Source organism: Physella acuta, unplaced genomic scaffold (genome assembly GCF_028476545.2).
Source record: "Physella acuta isolate Inbredline_101_S28 unplaced genomic scaffold, ASM2847654v3 ptg000720l, whole genome shotgun sequence".
NCBI lineage: Eukaryota > Metazoa > Mollusca > Gastropoda > Physidae > Physella > Physella acuta.
In genome coordinates, this window is record NW_026732238.1 from 559,343 (window position 1) to 583,630 (window position 24,288).

Sequence of the window (24,288 nt, forward strand, 5' to 3'; positions counted from 1 at the left end):
AAATCAAACACATGCCTGAAAGAACCTGGCCCCGAACTGAAATTTTATAGTTAATGCGGCCCTCGGACTGAAAAGTTTGGAGACCCCTGAACTAGAACGTCTGCTGCCGTAGCGAAACAGACCAGTTGCGTGACAATAATATGGCCAATAGATTATATGCAGTTTGTGAAAAATGTTGTAATGCAGCCCATTCTTTGGATCTTGTGGCAACGATGTCCATGCAATTTGCGGAATAGCCAATGCAGCAGACGAATGGTAAGGAGTTAACATTACTTGCAGATTATGTCACAATAAACAAAAAACCAAGGACAACAGGACAGAAGCTATTACTAGCTTGCAAACTCAAGGTGATAAGATGCTCACATAATCATCTACAAAATTTAAACAAGGTGAAGTGGGAGATAATTTTCGCATCCGTATACCAGATGTTGACAGAGGTCGCGGTGATCTCCGAAGCGTCATTGCAGTTGTCATGAGCGTCGAGGGCGCTTTCTATAAGCTAGGAACGGAACATGGTGTTCTAAAACAACTGTATGCTCGTCCGTTGGTACTGAGAAAAAAATCACTACGAACCATCGCATCTACACATTCACTGACCGGCGGCCAAGGGTATACTCACTGCAATAGCACAACCAAGTGCACAACAAATCGTTGCAAGTGTAAAAATAACAAGCTACTATGTAATTCTAAATGCCATAAAAGTTCAACTTGTTGTAACAAGTGATAATATTGATTAAGACTATAGTACAATAATATAATTTGAATGTTTCTGTCATTTATCTTAATTAATAATCAATGAAATTCCTTACGTTATATATATATATATATATATATATATATATATATATATATATATATATATATATAGTAGCATGCGTTACTAAAATTTAAATTTATCTTTTTCCTTATTTAGTAATTTAACATGTTTCGTTACAAAGTAAAACCATCCTTAGACAATAAACCAGACGAAAATATGTCCAAACTAATTTCGGGCCTTAAATATTCTTGTTTTTCTACGCAACAGTGTGTTAGTTACTGTAGAACAATTACTGCTATAGTAAACCTGTTTTTTTTTCAAAACCACTATCACGTTGCACGAAAAACATTATTTATGAAAAATATGTCATTGGTTTGTTTGGTTTTATTTTAGTTGGAATTGGGTCCCCTAAACAGCCCACTTCCCCTTCGGTAGTTCCGCCTCTGAAAACAACCTACTTAGATAAGAGGCTCGTGGGCCTGCAATATCACTTCGCAAATCATCTCTATGCATCCTGGTTTGTTTCTTGACCTTATGTTTGACGTGCATAGTTTATCTCCATATCTCATCAACTTCTAAGAAGCAAAACATTGACTATATCTTTCCAGACAAACCGTCTACACAGCTCACTGCCACTTAAGAATATTTCATATCCTGTTTCATAACTCAGAGGTGTAACAAAGACTGATAACAAACAATTGAATAGGTAACTATCTATAGACAAAGATTTTCTTTTGCCAAAACTATCTTGTAAGCAAGAAAGTACTTTTAAAAAACAGCGTTTAAAAAAAACTTTTATAGAAATGGACAATGCTATCTCTTCATATGTAAAAAAAAAAAAATAAAACTGAAAAAGGTTAACCTATTTCACGTGTCTCATGAACATGAAGGCTCGAAATGTAATTTGATATTTTCTCGAATAGAGTATAAAAGAAACTCATCTGCGGACGAGCATATCAAATTTTCCCTATCACTTCGACGTTAACCTTGTACTTGACACACCGTCTAAACAGCTCACTTGGTCTGACGTGCATGTCGTATCCTGTATCGTGTCAAGGACACTCAAGTATAAATTAACTCACAGCAAAATCGTGTGGCACAGACAAAACAGATACAATAATGAACATCGCATCACAAAACAGGTAGAAAAACACATTTCTTATTGTATTCGTATTATATTATGTTTAATGTCGTTATGAATAAAACGTTTGAGTTTATTTCTTGCGTTCGTTTAACCCTTTTCTCAACTTCACTTGGCTTTTAAATGTAATATCATAATAGTAATATATTTAAAATAAAAGGATAAAACATCAAATTCAATTATTCCACAGGCAATTAAAATTGAAGTAGTAGGATAATATAACTTCCAAATAGACAATCAATATTATATAAGCACACCAGACTAAACAGTTCTTTTTGTTATTAGACTAAAGAAAACTCGTTAGTTGTTATTTTTATTTTTATTAAAAATTATGTAAGTAGGGCCTACAAATACTTTTCCAGCACACATCTTTATTTTTAAAATACATTTTAAGTTTTAATACTACAATACCTTATTAACCCGAGTAGGTTGAACGAATTTGTATTCAAGCCATGTTTTGGATTAACCCAATGAAGATTTACACGTGTACCTTGTTGGTTTTTGTAATAAAAAAGATCAGTACACAAGGTAAATAACAATTTTTTTTTTTTACAAAAACATGTTTTTGTTTTAGTTCAGCAAAAATGTAAAGATAAGGGCCTCCGCCCATTCCCACTACTCCACTTCAATAAGCTTCTGTCACTAAGACCCTGTTTTTTCCCTTTATATCAATACATCCTTGTTAACATAAAACACCTTTAAAGGTAAGACCCCAAATCCGGAGGTAAACTCCGAAGAAAAATACCCTCTCCTCAATGGTAAGATTTCTATCTAATATATAGATATTTTTTTTGTTAGTGGCTCTTTAAATAAAAACTTGGAATTTTTTTTATTGTTACTTTTTTTTTAATACTTTTATTTTCCAATTTAAAACAAATACAGTAGCATTCCACGCCGTTTGGGTGGATATTTACATGATAGTTACATTAATGTACAGAGTGTAGTAAATAGATAGCGAAATAAGTAAATGGATGCATAAGATACATTGAATTTAAAGCTTGTTGATTAAAAAATTGGACAGAGGCTGGTTTGGAACATTTTTGCCAACAAACGTGGTTAAAGAGTATGACGTATAGAAGAATAGTGGAAAACAATCTTTTGCATCGATTTCATCCAATTCTGTACCATTCACATAGTAAATACCAAAGAAAAATGAATAACCAGTAGAGTAGTCACACACACACACACATTTGTTGTTCTACACAGATTTCGTTTACATTTGTACAATAGTGAATTACACAAAAAAGATAAATAAGTAAATGAATAAATATTCGAAACTGATAACTGATGTTTTGGTGGGTGGTGAGGTCGTTGGAACAGTTAAAAGGGATGTGGGGTTATCATATCTGTGGGTGATGTGGGCAGACTTTTTTCTCCGGGGAGGGGGGGGGGGCACTTGAAATTTAATTTTCGGGGGGGGGGGGAGGGGAAGTAGACTTTCTTTGTGGGAGGGGCTGACACTGTTAAAAGAGTATATTTTCTATATAAATTTCATTTCGCTCGCGGGGCGGTAGACGTTATCGGGGGGGGGGGGGGGGCGAAGAGATGCCTGGAAGAAACTCTGGGCAGAAGGGGGCGGTAGAGGTGTCTGACGAGGCATGGAGAGTGTCTAAAAATTCTTTAGTACTCATTACGTCCCTTGATAAAGTAGGAAAACACTATTATTGCCCTTAAAAAACCTCACATCGGGGGGGGGGGATTACTTTTATTACTTTGTTTTGGGGTTCGGGGAAAATAATGACATAATTAGCGTTGATTGATCAAGTAAAATATAGTAGGTATTTTGAATACTGCCTTTAACTTATTTTATAATCTGAATGTACTTTTTACTAATTATTATTTTTAATCAAAGACAGTTGGCGTTAAAAAAGACATCTTTATTCGGAACGGGAATTCCCGCAGGTTGTTATCTGTGTCTTTTTTTGCGCATGAAGGGGAATTCGTTTTAGTCTGTCGCACCAAACATGATAAATGTCGTCTTTTTTAACGGCATCATAGAGCGTACCTTTTTTTAAAGCAGACGATTTAAAAGTACATTTAGACTGTAAAAGCAAGATCGAAAAACAATTTCTTTTAAGAGCTATGTCTAAGTTTTATAGCTTCAAAGTTTCCATCAGATGACATTGCCTCGACAGGGTGTTATTTGGCGCCACGTACCTTCGCGTGTTAGCTATGGCGCCTACGTTCGTTTAAGTGAGTGCAAAAGACTATGAAAAAGTCGGTGTATTTTGTTGATTACTAAGCTGAAACAGGCAGTTCAGCCGGCGATTTGCCTCACCGGGCTTGACTGTTAGCACTTTCCGTTTATTTTTGCGTTTGTGTTTTCTTTGTCATTGGGTTTGCGTTTGGATTTGGGTTTGTTTTCATTTGATTTTTCGTTTGCGTTTGCGTTTGCATTTGTGTTTTGTTTGGGTTTGGGTTTACGTTTGTGTTTGTGTTTTCGTTTGCGTTTGTATTTGTGTTTAAGTTTGTACAATGTTTGCGGTTTTTGTGTTTTAGTTTTGATTTGTTGTGGTTAGGGTGGGCAATGCCGGGTATATGCAGATTACTAAACACACAAGTCATGGTCCTTTACAGATAGGTTTTTTTACAGAGGCCAGTGCAGGGCCTGGCCGGGACGGCTAGTACCAATATAAATGTTCGTGTAAGAGTTCAATGTTATTCATTTTTTATAAAACAATTTGTTTTAAATAAACCTAGAGTGATTTCCCCTAAACTTTCTCGAATATTCTTATACAACACTACGGGGATTGGCACCTCGGGATAGAGACAACATTTTTAATCCATTTTTAATTACTTGAACTATTTAAAATAGAATAGAATCTCGTAGAAAAAAGAATTGCGCACCACGTGAACGTCATATAAAATGTGCAAAATAGTGCGGAATATTATTAGTACTTTTTAAATTCACATGCGTTTTTTTTAATCGGAAATAGGGTAAATTACTACTTCCGGTAAATGGAAATTACTCAATGTTTGACACAAAGAAGAAAAGTAGATTTTTTTAACTTATATATGAAATTTCATTTATCTATCTAAAACAGTACTCATGTTATAGGCTTTTCAAAAAATTGAAAGTAGAATACGTTCCAATTCCGGTTACCGGAAGTCGCTGAAAAGTTGAAACAGAACTACAAATTGGATATAACACGTATATATGAAATTTCATCAAACTAGCTGTAACGGTACTCAAGTTATCGTGTTTACAGACACACAAAGACATACGGACAAGATTGCAACACTATGTTTTTCCGACTCAGGGAGGTGTAAAACGTCGACATTTGCAAAAATCTCGATTTTTTTTAACGGAATATAATACTTTCTCTATACTTCATATACGAGAATGTAAAAAAGAAGTGTATAGGCCTACATTATTCCATGAAGGGCAGGTTAAACCCCCAAATTGAAATTTAGGTGTTAGGACTTTTTTGAGTGAAAAGAAAGTTGTAACAAACATAGTATATGACAAAAATGCAAAAAAATCACTAAAAAGTTATAGTTTTGCGAAAATATTTTCTAAAAAGTGTCATTTTTAGGGTAAAATAGCTCAAAATTAGCTCTCATTGAAATCACAATACCACAGCTTCTGTTTGTTAGAATAACACAAATCTTCAACATAGTGTACTATACACAATTTAAAAAAAAAGATAAACTAAAACAATTAGAAAATAATAAAAAATGGAATTTAGCCAATTTTTTTAAATGTGAGACCTAAAAAATTTCAAAAAAGTAGGGAGTAGACTTAGCTTTTTTAAATAAAATGTAAAATTTAAAAGATATAGACATTCTTTTAGTTCAACTCTACAAGCAATGTTTAAGAAACATGTGTGCAAAATTTCAGCTAAATATCTCAATTAGTTTTTGAGTTATATTGATTTAACTGGTACGATTTTGGTGAAAAGTAACATTTTGAGAAAAACGCTCAATAGTGAAAAATATACTAAATTTGAAAAAAACGAAAAAAAAGCGAAAACTATGCCAGAAAAAGTCATTTTTAAAACCTCCCAGTTACATACTTTGCATCTGGAGCCTCTTACTCAGCAATAAGAACATCTATTTTAGTTAGTTTTTAATTTTTCTGTTGCTAAATGTTGCTTAATATTGGTGAATTAGGTCATTACTCTCATTAATTAAAAAATTGTAAAAAAATAATAGCCATACGTAATATGGCAAAATAGTTATATAAAAATGTTCAGAATTGAATGTAGTTTCAGAAACAATAGATTTTTAAAAATCAACATTTCTGACTTAAATATGTATTTGGGGGGGGGGGGGGGTTAACCTGCCCCGAATAGGTTATTTGATAAGAAATTTAAAAGTGGAACGTGAATCTTTGTTTCAGTGTTTGAACTTAAATTAATACCATTTTCAGCACACCACGATGAGTTAACAAAAAAAAGTAAGAAAGAAAGAAAGAAAAAACCCTGGAAAATCCAAAGATTTAATAGCTTAAAATTACCTCATTGTGTCGTTCGGAAGTGGCTTACAAAACGTTTTTGGAAGAAAGATAAACAGGCCAAATTGCGGAATAGTGAAATTATTAAATAGATTCTAATTGTGAGACATTTTGTTAAAAAGAACACAATATTAACCGTAAAAGATGTACTTTTTGTTAATGTTGCAATTACATATCAATTTAGATCTCTCAATTTATTGTATTCTTAAACGCCAGCAAAGTGTAACAGCCAAACAGCTAAGGAATTTGAAAACAACTGCTATGAGCTAATCAGCACACAACTGAAGTGGACTGAAGCACAGGTGATATAAATATTTAGTATACAACATATTTGACACTTTTTAATTATAATATCATCTCTTATTTTATAGCTAAGCTATAGTCAGTTACCTGTATTAAAATAAGTAATTAATGAAAAAAATATTAGTAAATACAACTGAAGTTTTTATTCTGAAGGAATATTGCTGGCTCCATGGAAAAAGGAGCCTGGCTAAAGTTGGTTCACAGTTAGTGTTGGAATTTCTCCATTCTCTAAAGCCAAATGGTATTCGAGGTAAGTCATTACTAAAATTTTAAAAATACTACGTTCCTTTGGGGGGAGTTTTAAGCCGTTTTTATTGTGTTTAAACAAACACATTCAACAAAACGGCACAGCAAGAAAAATACAAGACTAACAGAATCCTGACAAATAGGTTATGACAAACCGAAAATTAGGATCCCATTCATTCGGCCTAAAAATATGACTCAAACTAATGTAACTCATATATCATCATCTATTCTCGTTCCTGCCACAGACACATGGGGCAGATGAAGTAGAGTTCAGTGAGCTCGGCATACGAAGGGATAGTGTGAGCAGCACTATGCCAAGCCGCCATCGTTTTCCCAAAGTTCTAGTGACTTTAACCCGATTCGAACACGAGACTTACGGGTTAGCAGTCTAGCTCTCTACATTTAGACCATGCGTCCCCCAACTTTTATGTAACTAATAAATATTTATAAAAATGGAGCTTGCTGTAAGGCAAATGAATACTACTGTACAAGAGTTAAATGAGTTTATAAAGTTAACATTAGGTTAAACAATAGAAAGAACCTTATCTTCAATGATATAACACATTTTTCTTTGATTTATTATAAAAGCTTAACTTAATATCTTAGAGGAGCCTTAAATAAAATGGGAATATAATGAGGTATGACGGGACGAGCTTCATTTTCACAATTTTCATCGAGTGATTAAAGATCGCTATTACCCTAAACCAATAACCTTTGTCGTATCTTCACGGTCACTGACCTGCGGCCTAGTCTATCCAGTTACAAATTTACATCCAACAAACTAAGTGTGTATATGCTGCTTTTCTGGATCCAATGGAAGGCACACGATTATAATAATAGATATGTCACTTTATATTATTTTAGTATTTGTGATCAGTCCACTATACATTTACTGGTCTGACAAAGTAAGCTAGACCATAGTCTTAGGTAATGAAATTACTTGCTGTATTTTGTAGGCTAAGCAAGATCAATCAAAAACATATTCATTATTTTAGGGAAAGCTCACGTTAAATAAACATTATTTGACATGAAGAGATGACAGCTAGCAAACAGTTTGCACGGTCGAGCTTGGGTGTTCACGCCAGACTGAGGGAACACCGTATATTTTTATGTGGCAAAACAATTTCATACTTTCGTTATTGTGAATTTAAAAGGAAAAAACAAAAGCCGGTTCTAGCCGAAAAAAGATACGAAGGCGCATTGTAGAGAAACTACCGCCTTCATTCCTAGCGATGGTTTCGATGGTACTGCGCATGCTTGTATTTACAAACAGCAGAACCCTAACCCTAACCGTTTTCCTATACTTTACTCTACACAGAACTATTGAGTTTCGTATTTTCTGCCGAATTATCATTTTCCGAGTAGTCACTTTTAAGCGACACTGGTCCGGACTATGTTATAATAGGGAGCGTCGGTTTTAATAAACATTGTCTAGATAGGAGGTGCTGATAGGTGGTATTTGTACTTAAGTGTGTACACGTGCTTGATATTTTGAAAAAAAGGAAATAAAATTTGTGATTCAAACATTTTGAAAAAAAAAACTGAAGTTTGTGACTCCAACATTAAAACTTTTGTTTTTGTAGTGAAAACCAACAATTAAGCCGTAACTTTTTAGGGAGCCCCTAAAAATCGGGGGGCCCTGCTGCAGTCCCCTCAGCTCCCCCCCCCCCCCCCCCCTCACTTAATTCGCTGGTGCTGTCACCCATAGCCAGTCTGGCCGGCCAATTTCCGAAATCATTAGTCGGTCTATGAGAGGTGATGTTGGTCAAAAGGCGTGCACCATTGTACTATATACAAAAAATATACTCCTTAATTTAAAAAAAAAAAGCGCGCATACCTAACATGATGGTTGTTTTTGTTTAGTGCCCTTCCCTGGAAGCGCCAATAAATTTCAATATGATTTTTATACGAACCCACTGGCTAACAATGTTTACAATTCGAAAACCTTTATAAACCTTAATTGTTTGAACAGTCAAAGTAACTACGGATTTCATTTTCCCCTTGTTCAATTTGGATATATTTATTAATCTGAGGTTCGTTTTGGGATCGCATTCGAAACATCAAAGAAAGATAAAATTATTTTAAAATAGTCTGATTTTCTGTTTGTATCAAGTTTGTTCGACATTTCGATTATTAATCTCTATATGAAAAGTTGAAAGAAATCTGTTCTGTAGAAGTGATCCCTTTGTTTTTGTGAAATCGTAAACAGCATAAAGTACTAATTCTTGTCACCGAAATCGCTCACTTTAGGACAGAATCAAGAAAATATTATCTGTGTCGTTCACCTAAATGAAACGGTACTCAAACTATAGGGATTTTACAACCCAGAAAACAAGTACCGATTCCGGTTATCAAAAATTTTAAATGTAATCCTGTTATAAGATCATATATATATACAATTTCTTCTTCCAAACTAACAAGTTATCGTATTTACACGGAAAAAGAGTAGTAAAGTGTCGCTTCTTTCAGTTACCGAAAAAGTACTTCTATGTTAAAATTCGTCCTACTAACTTAAACGGTAATTTAGTTATTGGTTTCTGAGAAACCGAAGTACCGTAAAATAAATCAAAAGATGTTAGTAAACTGTAATTCGATATGATACTAATATATGACGATTTACAAAATACTGAAACGGTTCTCAAGTTATCGTGTTCACGTTCAAATAGACAGACACGGACAACATTGCTAAGTTTTTTCGTTCCGGAAGGAAATAAAGCGTCAAAATATTTCAAAATCTCGTTATAGATTTTTTGCGCGATAAATCCTTTATATTCTGCATACGCTAAGGTGGAGAGGTGTCAAACGGCGAAAACTGTAAAAATATATGTTGATTATTCAGTTCATCATGATTACAATAATTCCTCTATACCGTGCATGGGTGTAAGCAAAATACGCTTTTGAAGGCGTAGTAAAATGTAGAATCGGACTTTTTCTTTGTAAACGTGTATGATATATAAATTTTTGACTTACAGATGTGTGGGTTGGTGCGAATGATAAATTACAACAAGATGAATGGGTGTGGACAGATGGGACAGTTGCTAATCTAACATCAATGTGGAGTGATAACGAACCCAACAACCACGAAGGAAATGAACACTGTCTTGAATCGAATGGTCTTGGAAAGCTAAATGATTTCCTTTGTTCTGCATCGCGCTCTTTCATTTGCGTGGAAGCTCATGGTAAGTACTCATATATATATATATATATATATATATATATATATATATATATATATATATATATATATATATATATATATATATATATATATATATATATATATATATATATATATATATATATATATATATATATATATATATATATATATATATATATATATATATATATATATATATATATATATATATATATATATGTATATATGGGAGCCGGACGTTTTCCCGAAAGATACTTGCCCGAATGCCGTTTGCCCGAAGGTCGTTTTCCCGAATGGACACTTGCCCGAATGCGACAAATGCCCTTTATAGTTATTTAAATAGTAGTCTATAATTTATTTTCTACTTTTTAGTGCATTATTACATAAAAGCTTGTTATTAAAACGTTTTTTATAGTCTTTATTATCGAGCATCGATGACGTCATTATTTCTTGTATCATTAGGTTTATTTACTCTAGAATAACTTATGTCATTCTTTTTCGTGTAGCTTTGAAAGAAACACTGGTCGCATTTGTAGATAATACAGACTTAGTGTGAGGGTGGGGGTTTTATGAAAGGCGGAACGAATGAATCCAACAACACACAGTTCAAGTTCAACTATAATTGTTCTTTATTAAAATGATATATATGTTCAAGTTTCTACCTAACTGATCCACACTGTACTATTTACTTCTACTACTGACTGTTCATACCACATGCTACCTACTACTACGCACTCCCATGACCAATCCTAACACTAACCAACTGTTCCGTAGCTCTGCAAATTACAACCGTCTCCAACCACTACCTAACACCTTCTACCTTCGCTAGCTAATCATGATCTCCTAACTATTTACATTCTCGGCCGTCTCTCTACTGCCCCACGCCTCAGTGGTCAGCTGACCGTCCCACGTGACCGGTCAGCCCTGTGCGCCCATTGGCCTCTCTAACCAACCAACTAGGCCTATAGTCTGTTTCTGCTAACCTATATCTGCTAAACATGTCTGACGTAATCTTGCGTCATCACATATCTCCCTCCCTTTCTGTAGCTGACAAATTATATTTTTCAGCGTCTACTACTAATCTAATACATCAACAACTATCTATCTTACTACTCTATTCTATCCCTAACATCAATCATGTAAATCAAATACAAAATGGGACAGCACAGTTTACAAAAACATAAAATCTTGTGTCTGTGTTCCTGAAAAAAAAATGTCATTGTTCTAGTTCTCGTGTAAGTATCTTGACGTTGAGTTTTTCTGCTTGATAATGTATGTCTATGTTTCATGGTATGTGTGAATTCAATCATGTGAAACTCAGTTCTGGCTAGGTTGTCGTGTACTGGCCTTGAGCCAATCTTAGTGGTAATGTTTAACTGGTTGAACGGCTCAGCGAGCAGTGTAAGTGTAGGTGTAAGTGTTATGTAATTGCTGGCGTTCCTCTGTGGTGGGTGGTTTGTGGCGAGTTTTGATGTAAATTCCCGTGAGGCGGGTGTAGGCGTAACTTTCGTTGGTCAATGTGATGACGCAACAAACTCAACGCTGGTTGAGATGTCCACGTAGAGTGGTTATACGATGAACTGGAGCTGTCTGATGCGGTGGCGAACAATGACGTAACGTTCCGACGCTGGGAACTTGGACGATGGGTCTTCTACCCTTTGTATCTGCCGACGTAGATGTACGTAGCTGGTGGTCTGTTATTCAACCCCAGTGCTGGGGCGAAGTGGTGGCGATGCGTTCGCTGTCTTGACCAGGGCTATTCACGTCCAGCAGGCTGTTCGCTGTCCAGGTAACTCAACGTGATCAGGGGCTTCAGGTGGCGGCATTCTTTGAAGTGTCTGCTTCATCTCGTCTCATTCTCTGTAAGCGTTGGTGGTCTGAAATTGTATTACGAGACCATGAGCAATGGCTTTACGTGAACATTTAGTGCCCGCGCAGACAAGTATTCAGACAGAGGTCCTTCCATTAAAAAAACCTCAATCCCATTAAACGTGCTGAACATTTGTCTGGCGGTACATACAGCATACAAAAGTAACATTACAAAATTAACCAAATAAAAAATCAGTACACTCTAATCTAACAACAATCTGTAAAGCCTAATAAACTCAATAGACGTAAACACTACTAGAGCTTAGAAATAGCTTCACAAAAGAATAGACATGTAAGTGTATACAAATAATCGTGCCGTTTCAAATAACATTTGAATGCGTAATCATATAGTGGAGCAGCTCTCACTATCTGACTTTTGACAACTTAAACTGGCTGGCATGACTTAATGACTGACTTCACTTATGACTTCAGTAACTTGACTAATTTCAGTAACTTGACTTATTTCACTTTGACTTCAGTAACTCGACTGACTTCAAATTAACGACTGATTTCCTCTGACGACTGACTTCACATGACGACTTATTTCACCTTGAAGACTAACTTGACCTCGACGACTTCACTTCAATTCAACTTAAAAGACTTCACTGACCGACTTAAACTTCGACGACTTAAACGTCTTCACTTTGACTTCAAAGACTTTTTCTTGACTTCAACTACTTCAATATGACTTCAAAGACTTCAACTTTGACTTCAATGATTTCAACGACATCACTTTGATTTCAAAGACTTCACTATAACTTTGACGATTTCACTTCTTCACTATGACCTCAACGACTGTAATATAACTTCAAAGACTTTTCTTTGACTGCAACATGACTTCAACTACGTCACTATGACCTCAACTACGACTTCAACAACTTATTGACTGACTTGACTGACTTCAAATAACCTCTTTGACTTCAGTTCTGACTTATACTTCACTGACTTCAATAACACTATTGACTTCAGATTGACTACACTGACTTCAACTTGTATCGACTTCACGTCGATTTCCTCGACTACTTAGATCAACACAAAAACTCGACTTGACTTCACTTTTGTCCGTTGTTCAAAATCATTTGTGGGGGCGGTCCGGGTCAAATTCCTGGTCATGGGGTTGATGTTCTTGGGCAGTTGCGTGTTATCTATTTGTTTCACTGATTCTAATGCTAACTATGCTTTTGTTCTTGACATTTCTTACTATCTTGACTATCTTGTTTCTTAACTTATTCTCTACAAATGTTTCAACTTATTCTCTACAAATGTTTCAACTTCTTCTCCGGTTTTGTCTAATGGTATGCCCTGTTTATAGCATTGAAACTCTGCCTCCATGGTTGTGTATGTGTATGTGTGTGTGTTGAGGAAAGTAAACAAAACTAAGGCAACAGAGCGTAACAACAGAATGTGTAAGGCAGAAAAACCACTGGTACAAACTATCCAGCACGGGTATAAACCCAAACGTTTAAAAAAAATATTGGAAGGTACTTATCTTTGTGAATATGGTGACAGTTCCCTTGTGTTCCAAACTCGTTCCGACTGAAGAAGTCCGCTTTGTGATGAGTTAGAGAAAGCTGTACACCAGATGTACTCCGTCATGAGTAGCTGATATACTTTCTTTCCTGTCCTCGACCCGCGCTCCACCAGTTGTGAGGGTGGGGATTTTATGAAAGGCGGAACGAATGAATCCAACAACACACAGTTCAAGTTCAACTATAATTGTTCTTTATTAAAATGATATATATGTTCAAGTTTCTACCTAACTGATCCACACTGTACTATTTACTTCTACTACTGACTGTTCATACAACATGCTACCTACTACTACGCACTCCCATGACCAATCCTAACACTAACCAACTGTTCCGTAGCTCTGCAAATTACAACCGTCTCCAACCACTACCTAACACCTTCTACCTTCGCTAGCTAATCATGATCTCCTAACTATTTACATTCTCGGCCGTCTCTCTACTGCCCCACGCCTCAGTGGTCAGCTGACCGTCCCACGTGACCGGTCAGCCCTGTGCGCCCATTGGCCTCTCTAACCAACCAACTAGGCCTATAGTCTGTTTCTGCTAACCTATATCTGCTAAACATGTCTGACGTAATCTTGCGTCATCACACTTAGGGAGGCTCTACTTCTATTATGTAGACCCGTTTCCTACTTTTGGCCGCTAAACCTCAATCATGCAGATAGGGTTTCTTTCAGATTTTTTTCTCCCTTAAATGGCCATTTATCAAGTACATTATAATCTTAAGACAATTTGTTAAATTAACCGGGGAAAAAAAAACACGATTATAACCGTAAAAGATGTAGTTTTTGTTAATAAAGTTTCCCTTTCAAACCTGACGGTCTATGAGTCAAGTGTTTCTTTGACCTCGGTATATGAAGAGATAGTATGGTCAGCCGCCTTTACTTTCCCTAACGTGAGTTAGGTACCCATCAGAGTTGGGTGGACTCAGGGACGGTTTACTGACTTGAACCCGGATTCGAACTCGAGACTTACGGGTTAGCAGTCCAGCTCTCTACCGCTAGACCACTCCGTCCCATAGTTTTTTTTAATGTTGCAATTAAATAACGATTGAGATCTCTTAATAGTATTTTATTCTTTAACGCCAGGTAGGTGCATCAGCCAAACAGCTAAGGAATTTGAAAACAACTGCTATGAGCTAATAAAAACACCTCTGCCTTGGAGTAAAGCACAGGTGATTTAAATTAGTTGGATACATTTAGCATCAAGACAACAGCCAATATATTTGACATTTTTGAATAACTACAAAATATCTTATTTTATAGCTCAACTATCGTCAGTTACCTGTATTTAAATAAATAATAAAAGTATCAAATATTAGAAAATACATTTAAAGTATTTATTCTAAAGGAACATTGCTTGAGATTCAATGGAAAAAGGAGCCTGGCAAAAGTTGGTTCACATTCAGTGTTGTCATTTCTCAATTCTTTAAAACCAAGTAATACTCAAGGTATGCCATAATTAAAATTTTAAAAAAATATTATGACCCTTTGGAGGGATGGGCGTTACAGGCCTTTGTGTGAGTGTGTGTGTGTATGTGTGTGTGTGTGTGTGCACGTGTGCGCGTGTGCTTTTGTGCGTGTGTACGTGTGTGCGTGTGAGCCTGTGTGTGTGTGTGTGTGTGCTTTTCTATATAGTTATTTAAATAGTGTATCATTTATTTTCTTTTTTTTTCATGACTTATTACTTAAAAGAACTTTTTTCCACTACTTTAAATTGTTTAAATTCACAATAGAGTTGCATGACTAAAAACCTTTGCGCATCTAATGAACCTGTATAATAGTGCGGAATAGTTGGGTAAGACTGCCTACTATTTTGGTCCACATTGTAATTCATAAAAAATTAATTATGCAACCAATTAAGTCAAATTTATTGCCATGTTACATTTTCGTCATGTCTTGACCCGATTGTCAACGTTAAAACAAATCTGTCAGTTAGAAGTGTCCGAAATTTGGCTCGGGCGTTTTGATCTAGACGGCCTGACGACTGACGACAGACAGAGACAGTGAGTTAAATAAAAGTTTGTAAAATAGATCAAATGTTGATAGAAATTTGATATAACACTTATAATTTGACGTTTTGCAAATGGCCCGTTGAGGAAAGATACAACGGGCGCTAGGTTGATAGGGCTGTCTATTTTCTCGGTACTTTAATTTATACAAAATATAGTCGTAGGCATATCCCTAAACCATGCACCTAATCTCATTCATGACAAAAGTCGCATTTAGAGTTTCTTTCAGGCAACTCTACTTGGGAGGAGGGGGCTTCGCCCCCTCCCCCCTCTCCCCCCCCCCCACACACACTCCAAAACATGTCTACCGTCCCATTCAACGAAATATAATTATATACTTTTTCCAGTGTTCCCCCTTCCCAGAAAATTCTACCCCCGCCCCCGAAAATTTCAAGTACCCCCACCCCTCTCCGGGGAGGAAAAAGACTGAAAGAAACACTGGTCGCATTTGTAGATCATACAAACTACCGGAAGAGATGCTTAAAAAAAACTGCACGCTAAACACTTTTTAGATTAGAAAAAGTTCCCCCCTCCGGGGAGGAAAAAGTCTGAAAGAAACACTGGTGTCGCGCTTATCCACTACCTGAAGAATTGCATTAAGAAATTGCAAAAAAAAACACTTTTTAGATTAGATACATTAATTAGGCGGTAATTTTATTATAGAGCAGGGGTCGGCAACCTGCGGCTCGCGAGCCGCATGCGGCTCTTTTGATATCAAGATGCGACTCTCCAGCTCCTTGAACAAATACTAATAATCTTAATAAAAAAATAAAATATTTGAAATGAAAAAAAAATGTTAGTGGCTCCTTAAAACTAGGGAAATTTTGAAAATTGTAACTTTTGGCTCTTCCGCTTCAAAAGGTTGCCGACCCCTGTTACAGAGTATCGATGAAGAAATTTCTTTTGAGTTGGGGAAGGGGGGGGGGGGCTCAGACGTTCTTACGCGGGGGTGGGGCTTCGTCCCTACCCGAAGAATTGTATGAAAGAAACTCTTCACGCAAACCACTTAGATTAGACAAAATTGCCTTTTTATTCAATGTTTACTCGAGAATCAATGACGTCATATTACTGTGTGCACTCTCCGGCTTGCTATTATTTTTTACTATATGACGTCATATTTCGTTTTCGTTTCACCGTGAAAGTTTTTAAATTGCTTGTGTTTTCTCTAGAGCGTTCTTGTCAGATAGATACATAGATAGATAGATACACAGACAGCGAAACTATTATTACAGACGAGAAAAATGGCCCGTTGAGGAAATATACAACGGGCGCTAGGTTGATAGTGCTGTCTATTTTCTCGGTACTTTAATTTATACAAAATATAGTCATAGGCATATCCCTAAACCATACACCTAATCTCATTCATGACAAAAGTCGCATTTAGAGTTTCTTTCAAGCAACTCTATTTGGGAGGAGGGGGCTTCGCCCCCCCCCCCTCCCCCCACACATACACTCCAAAACATGTCTACCTTCCCATTCAACGAAATATAATTATATACTTTTTTTCCATTGTCCGCCCCCTCCCAGAAAATTCTACCCCCGCCCCCGAAAATTTCAAGTAACCCCACCCCTCTCCGTGGAGGAAAAAGCCTGAAAGAAACACTGGTCGCATTTGTAGATCATACAAACTGATGGAAGAATCTGGGCGGGGCTTCGCCCCTACCGGAAGCGATGCTTGAAAAAAAACTGCAAGCTAAACACTTTTTAGATTAGAAAAAATTCCCCCCTTCGGAGAGGAAAAAGTCTGAAAGAAACACTGGTGTCGCGCTTAGCCACTACCCGAAGAATTGCATTAAAGAAATTGCAAGAAAACCACTTTTTAGATTAGACACATTAATTAGGCGGTAATTTTATTATAGAGTATCAATGACGACATTTCTTTTTAGTTGGGGGGGGGGGGCGGCTTAGACGTTCATTCTCGAGGGTGGGGCTTCGCCCCTACCCGAAGATTTGTATGAATGAAACTCTTCAGGCAAACCACTTTTAAGATTAGACAAAATTGCCTTTTTAAATTCAATGTTTACTCGAGAATCAATGACGTCATATTACTGTGTGCACTCTCCGGCTTGATATTATTTTCTTCTATAGAGTCCTTTCATATGACGTCACGTCCGTTCGTGATACCTACGCCCGCCGCCACAGTGGTGTACACCAGACGTAAACACAATCAGCTGTTCGCCAGCGCTGGACGTGTTCACCAGCGCTGGACGCGTTCACTGTATGTAAAGAACCGCACCCGCGGAAAAGGAAAAATACGTTAAAAAACTTGAACTCTTAGGAATTGAAGATCCTTATACTGTAATTGACAGTTTCGTATAAATAAAAATACTGTTAGTAATACTGTTTGCGTTTAGAGTTAAAGTAGCAGAATCTGATCAAATGCAGTTCTCGATACTTTGTTTCAGGTAAGGACAGTAAAATAATAAACTTCATTTTAATTATAAAAGATAACTATTAATAAAACAAATATGCTCGACCTTCACAAATACTAATAGTAAAAGACAAAGTCAAAAGTAATAATAAGAATAATAAGATCTAATAGTAGGCCTAATACCTGGCTCCGCTGGGTAGACATAGAATCTAGAATCTACTTCTTTACTTAAATTTAATTACTTTAGATCTACATTCGATTCAAAATACACCCATAATAAATCAAAAGTAGTCATAATAGGCCTAATAAAGCATTTAATTGTCTCTAAGATCTAAAATCTCGCTCTATTATCTAATCATTTTTTTAGCAAACGAAATTTTCTGAAATTGAAATAGATTGTATGACTAGACTTAGATCTAGAATCTGCTACTTAAATTAAATTGTAAAAACTTTATACAAGTATGTAGTTGATATTATTGTAGTAGAAGGCTTTAATAAATTACTAAGGCCTACCTACTTTGTTGTCTTTTTACAGCAATATGTATCTGATACTGGACTGAGTTTAATTAAATTCAAATTCATATCTAGTAATTGGTCTACTAAGTTTTTGTAGCCTAGTAGTACAATCTAGATCATACCAGCCAACAACAAATAACCACATTATTATTATTTGGTTAATGATTAGGCTAATTTTTGTTTTTAAATCCACTGTTTATAAAAGAAACAAATCAAGCTAGAAACATTATAAGTGAGATGGTTTAGAATAATAACAATGGACCCAGTCTACAATTGATACAATTGCAGGTCTACATAGGGCCTACAGTCTAGTAGTTTACAGTAGGCACCTAGTGTGTAGCTAGTATACTAGTGTGTAGCTGTCCAGAGTTAAGATTCTTAATGCCTTAATGCTTTCCCCTGATAAGCCATGTGTGCTATAAATGACATAACATGACACCGAGGTGAGAAGTGTTGAGGGGAGAGCAGTGGGACTTTCCCCTTTGTTCTCCCTGCTGGGCCCTGAGGGTCAAAATTATATAAGAAATACTATCTCTGTGGGGCTGGGTATCACGGAGGTGAGACATTTTCAGGGGAGGGCAGGGCAGACTCCTCTTTGGTTTTATTGTGGGCTAGATACAGGTGGGGGCAGCCATCATGAGGGTTGAATGTCAGTATTAATGTGTCTGATTACTTCCCTGCTGGATTATAAGGGTCTTAAATAGTATAACATGCTACCCAGATTGGTTATTACCCATGGATTATATTAGCCGTTGTAGTGTGGGTTTTGTAGGAGTTAAGTGGTCTCACGTTCGCTACAGTAGATAACCTATAATATATTACTGCATTTGATCAGCTTCGTCTACTTAAACTCTAAACGCAAACGGTATTACTAACAGTATTTTTATTTAGAAATTTCGGCCACATATTTATATTATCCACGAAACTGTCAATAACTGTATAAGGATCTTCAATTCCTAAGAGTTGAAGTTTTTTAACATATTTTTCCTTTTCCGCGGGCGCGATTCTTTACATACGGTGAACACGTCCAGCGCTGGTGAACACGTCCAGCGCTGGCGAACAGCTGATTGTGTTTACGTCTGATGTACACCACTGTGGCGGCGGGCGTAGGTATCACGTGATTTAGGTCACGTGTTTGCAAGGACTCTATATGCTAAATGACGTCATATTTCGTTTTCGTTTCACTGTGGAAGTTTTTAAATTGCTTGTGTTTTCTCTAGAGCGTTCTTGTCAGATAGATACATAGACAGATAGATAGATAGATACACAGACAGCGAAACTATTATATAGAATTCACGTACACGCAGACAGACACGGACATTGCTAAGTTTTTCCGTTTCTAAATGGTAAAACGTCAAAATTGTTCAATATCTCGATTTTTTTTTAATGACACTTCATTTATGTTCAGCATACGATAAAATGGGGAGGTGTTTGGCATCAAAAACTGTCAAAATATGTTAATTATTCAGCCCGATTACAATAATTCCTATGTACTCTGTATACGAGAAAGTAGAAGGTTAGTTTTTTTATGGCGTTGTTAAATGTAGTAGCGGACTTTCTCTTTAAATCTATCAGCGTGTATGATGTAGTGATTTTTGACACAGATGCGTGGCTTGGAGCAAATGACATGCTACAAGAAGGTAATTGGGTGTGGACAGATGGTACAAAGGCTGAACTAACATCAATGTGGAACAACAAAGAACCCAACAACCTCAATGGAAATGAACATTGCCTTGAATCGAATGGTCTTGGAAAGCTAAATGATTCGCCTTGTTCTGAAAAGCACTCTTTCATTTGCATGGAAGTGCATGGTAATAACTCATTAATTTATATATATATATATATATATATATATATATATATATATATATATATATATATATGTATATATATATATATATATATATATATATATATATATATATATATATATATATATATATATATATATATATATATATATATATATATATATATATATATATATATATATATATATATATATATATATTGGTTGAAATATTGCTCTCAAGCTTTCGTTCAAAAATAGAGGAATCAAGACAAATATATTCCTTTTTAATGGTTTTTGATAATTCGGAAATAGTGTAAAGTACTACTTCAGGTGGTCAAAAACCAATGAAAAAGATCTTATACTAGTATAAAATGTCGTCCACCTGCCTGCAATCGGTTTTGTAAAAACCAGATAAAGAGTACGGAACCACTTCCGGATATTGAGGGTCTTTCGGAAATTGAAAGCAATCCATGTAGGCTATTAGATCGTGTATCTATATGAAATTTCGTTGACTTAAATAAAACAGCACTCACGTTAGTGTGCTTCAAAGGAAATACGATAACGTACCATTACCTGTTATTGAAAATCCCGTTTAAAATTTGATAAAAAACTGCGCATACAATGTAAAACTGTCAGTGATTACGATTCAATAAATTTATAAATGAAATTGAACATTTAAGTTTTACATTGTATGCGCAGTTTTTTATCAAATTTTAAACGGGATTTTCAATAACAGGTTATGGTGTGTTTGTGTGTCAGTGATTACGATTCAATAAATTTATAAATGAAATTGCACATTTAACACAAACACACAGACAAAATAGCAAAAATAGTTTTTTGCACCATTACAATATTTCCTCCACACTTCATATACAAGCAAGTAAAAAATCAGAAAGAAACACGCAAATGTTTCAATCTGGAAAATCGTTTTAATTGGATCCCTTTCCCATTACTATCCTGACTGAATAAGTGTTTTGAATTTCTTTGTCTGTTTTGTTTTGTTACCCACAGTCTAACTTAACCAATTATTACATAGGTTCAACTTTTATGTTCTACAGAAACAACCAAGATACCTGAAACGACTCGATCAACAACTAAAATGACCCCATCAACAATTACAACCACTCCATCAACAATTAAAACGACCCCATCAACAACTAAAACAGCCCTATCAACAATTACAACGACCCTGTCAACAATTACATCAACACCATCAACAACTAAAACGTCTCAAACAGCTAAAAAGACCTCATCAACAACTATAACGACCCCATCAACAACTAAAATTACATCATCAACAACTAAAATCACAACCGCAACAACTAAAGCGACCCCATCAACAACTCAAATGACCCCAACAACAACTAAAATGACACCATCAACAATTACAACGACACCACCAATAACTAAAACGTCTCCATCAACAACAAAAAACAACCCATCAACTATTACAACGACTCCATCAACAACTTTAATATCGAACCCATTAACATCTAAAACGATCCCATCAACAACTAAAACGACTCCATCAACAACAAAAACGACCCCGTCAACAATTACAACGACCCCATCAACCATTACATCAACACCATCAACAACTAAAACGTCTTCAACAGCTAAAATGACCCCATCAACAACTAACACGACCAATTCAACAACTAAAACGACCCCATCAACAACAAAAACGACCCCGTCAACAATTACAACGACTCCTTCAACAACTGCCACATCGACACCATCAGCAACTGAAGTCATTATAGATGACGACGTGCCAAAAGCTGGAAGGTCTTCTAGCTACACACTTGGTAAATCTGACTCACCATTTTATATTTATATTCATGACACTCAGATATTTGTTTTATTGTAGCTATTGTAATGAATTAATATATTTATGTGTCGTTACGAAATTATTACAATGTTTTTAGCGCACTGTAATTCATCTTTTGGTAACATTTCATAACTTAATGTGTTTGTTATTTTATAGCTATCTTGTCTTCACATAATTATTTTCACCTTAGCAGACTTGACATCACCACAACCTATCGTGCTAGATACACGGGAATCTAATGTCAAATTCATACAACCTGCATTGGTCGCATTCACAGTCGGGTTATCAAAACAGTTGGATGTTCTATTGCATGATGTCATTGTTTATAACAAAGTTGTATCTAATGTTGGAGACGACTATAACAACAGTACTGGTGTTTTCAGATGCAACATAGTAAGTGGGGAATTACTATAAACTTTAGTTAAATGATGTTTTAACTTACAAGTTTAAAATTACCTAGATAAACTTGTATGTTTGATTATAAAACATAAATGGTTTACGATAGCTAAGATATATTCCGTTATTTAAAAAATCAGTGACAAATGGTGACAATGCACGGAGAATATTTCGAGGTTGATATCGTAAGTAGAAGTGAACTACAATTGTTTACTTCCAATTTTTTTACACAATAATAGGCTTGAAAAGCTGGTTCCAAATATTTTCAGAAATGATATTTTTCAACTAAAATTTTATATTTTATAGCAATTGTGTAATAAGTACAAAATGACTTACGGTTTTATTAAGGCTTGAAATATTCAAACAAAAAATTACTAATAATATATTAGTAATTTAGCGGTTCTTAGAAATATTTGAATTGAAAAATCTAATCCAAAACGGGTTTTCAGCGGCTTATATTAAATCCAAAAATAGGAAAATTGATGGTTCCCAAACAGCTTCTTTTTTAAATTTTTAAAATGTAACTATAATTTTATGGCTTGCCATATTTTTAAAAAGATATTTTCAAATATTTAGTATGATTACATAGACTTTTCAAGCCTATTATTTCTTTATGTGTACGAATCTGACTCGTTCATCCCCAACCGTAGCTTCATATCATACAATAAAATTTCTATACAGGCAGGTGTATACTTCTTCCAAATTCACGGCGCTGCTGGCGAAGGGATAGAACTGAGTCTGTCTCTTGTTAAAAACAAAACAAGAGTTATCTCCCTGTACAGCAGTACAAATCAGGAGTTGTCCCTCGCTGGTAGGTCGACGTTTAGCTATTGCAATTCGAATCTGAATCTTCCAATCCCATCACCTAGATCCTACACTTGATTTAGTGAAGCGTGTTAAAAATAGCCATGCAATAAGTTACGCGATTTGAAAAAAAAATATAGCAATAAATTTGGCTTTAATCTAGAATATATAACGCATTTTTTTATACGTTTATATTTTAAAGTACATAAATTGTTAACTATCTAGAACCTAAAAAATGAATTCATAAAACTTTTTTCTTATCAGCCAACTCCGCAGTGCTGCTGTTGGAGGCTGGTGATGAGGTCTTTGTTGAAGCTTCCAACTGTGGTAGTCTGTACGGAGAGGAGCATCACGTGATCAACACTTTCTCTGGTTTCCTACTGGGCACTTCCAACGCCAACGCTTAAAACATTGCTAGAATTTTATTTTTTTCATTATCTAAATACTGAATTATTTGTATTCGAATGGATGAACCAATACACATTTTGGTTGAATAATTAAAACCTGCAGTTATCAAGAAATTGTTCTTTGACGTTTGTTCTGAAATATCTTCTATTATATATATATATATATATATATATATATATATATATATATATATATATATATATATATATATATATATATATATATATATATATATATATATATATATATATATACTTTGACCTGTATCCACCTCCAGGAAAATTTTAAGTGCGCCCGACCTCCCCCCCCCCCCTCCTAAATGTTTAAATGCCCCTAACCCCCGGAGTAAAATATCTTGAAGATACAACATCCTGTCTTATCAAGTTGCTGAAGACTATAATTACTGTAGAAGAAAAAAAAAAGATGATCGGGTGGACGACTGTGTCGATGTGCGACGAAATGGAAAAGTTTTTTGTTTTTTAAATTACGTCACACTTGAATTTTCAACAGAGATTGTAAAAACTGATTTTTCGCATATATTTTGCTTAAAGAAGACATTATTTATAAAATTTAAATAAAAAATAAACAATCTGCAATCTAAATATCCCTGTCTAACTACTCCTAATTTTAAAGAGTAAGTGTTAAATGTTGTCAAAGCTTAAAGCATACAATGCAACTTGATTTGATGAAAAGGGAAGGTT

The 24,288-nt window shown here is 35.4% G+C and overlaps 1 protein-coding gene across 1 annotated transcript; it reads left to right on the forward strand.

Annotated features, from left to right (window-relative positions):
- Positions 1-1,843: 1,843 nt before the first annotated feature.
- LOC131949928 (uncharacterized) lies at positions 1,844-23,688 on the forward strand. The gene is made up of 12 exons (XM_059311889.1): positions 1,844-1,899; positions 2,327-2,426; positions 6,571-6,656; positions 6,811-6,907; positions 9,876-10,082; positions 14,550-14,635; positions 14,812-14,911; positions 19,964-20,170; positions 21,210-21,956; positions 22,170-22,372; positions 23,057-23,186; positions 23,444-23,688. The coding sequence occupies exons 2-12, from the start codon at positions 2,351-2,353 to the stop codon at positions 23,584-23,586; spliced, it is 2,082 nt and encodes a 693-aa protein (XP_059167872.1). The 5' UTR covers positions 1,844-1,899; positions 2,327-2,350; the 3' UTR covers positions 23,587-23,688.
- The last annotated feature ends 600 nt before the right edge of the window (positions 23,689-24,288 follow it).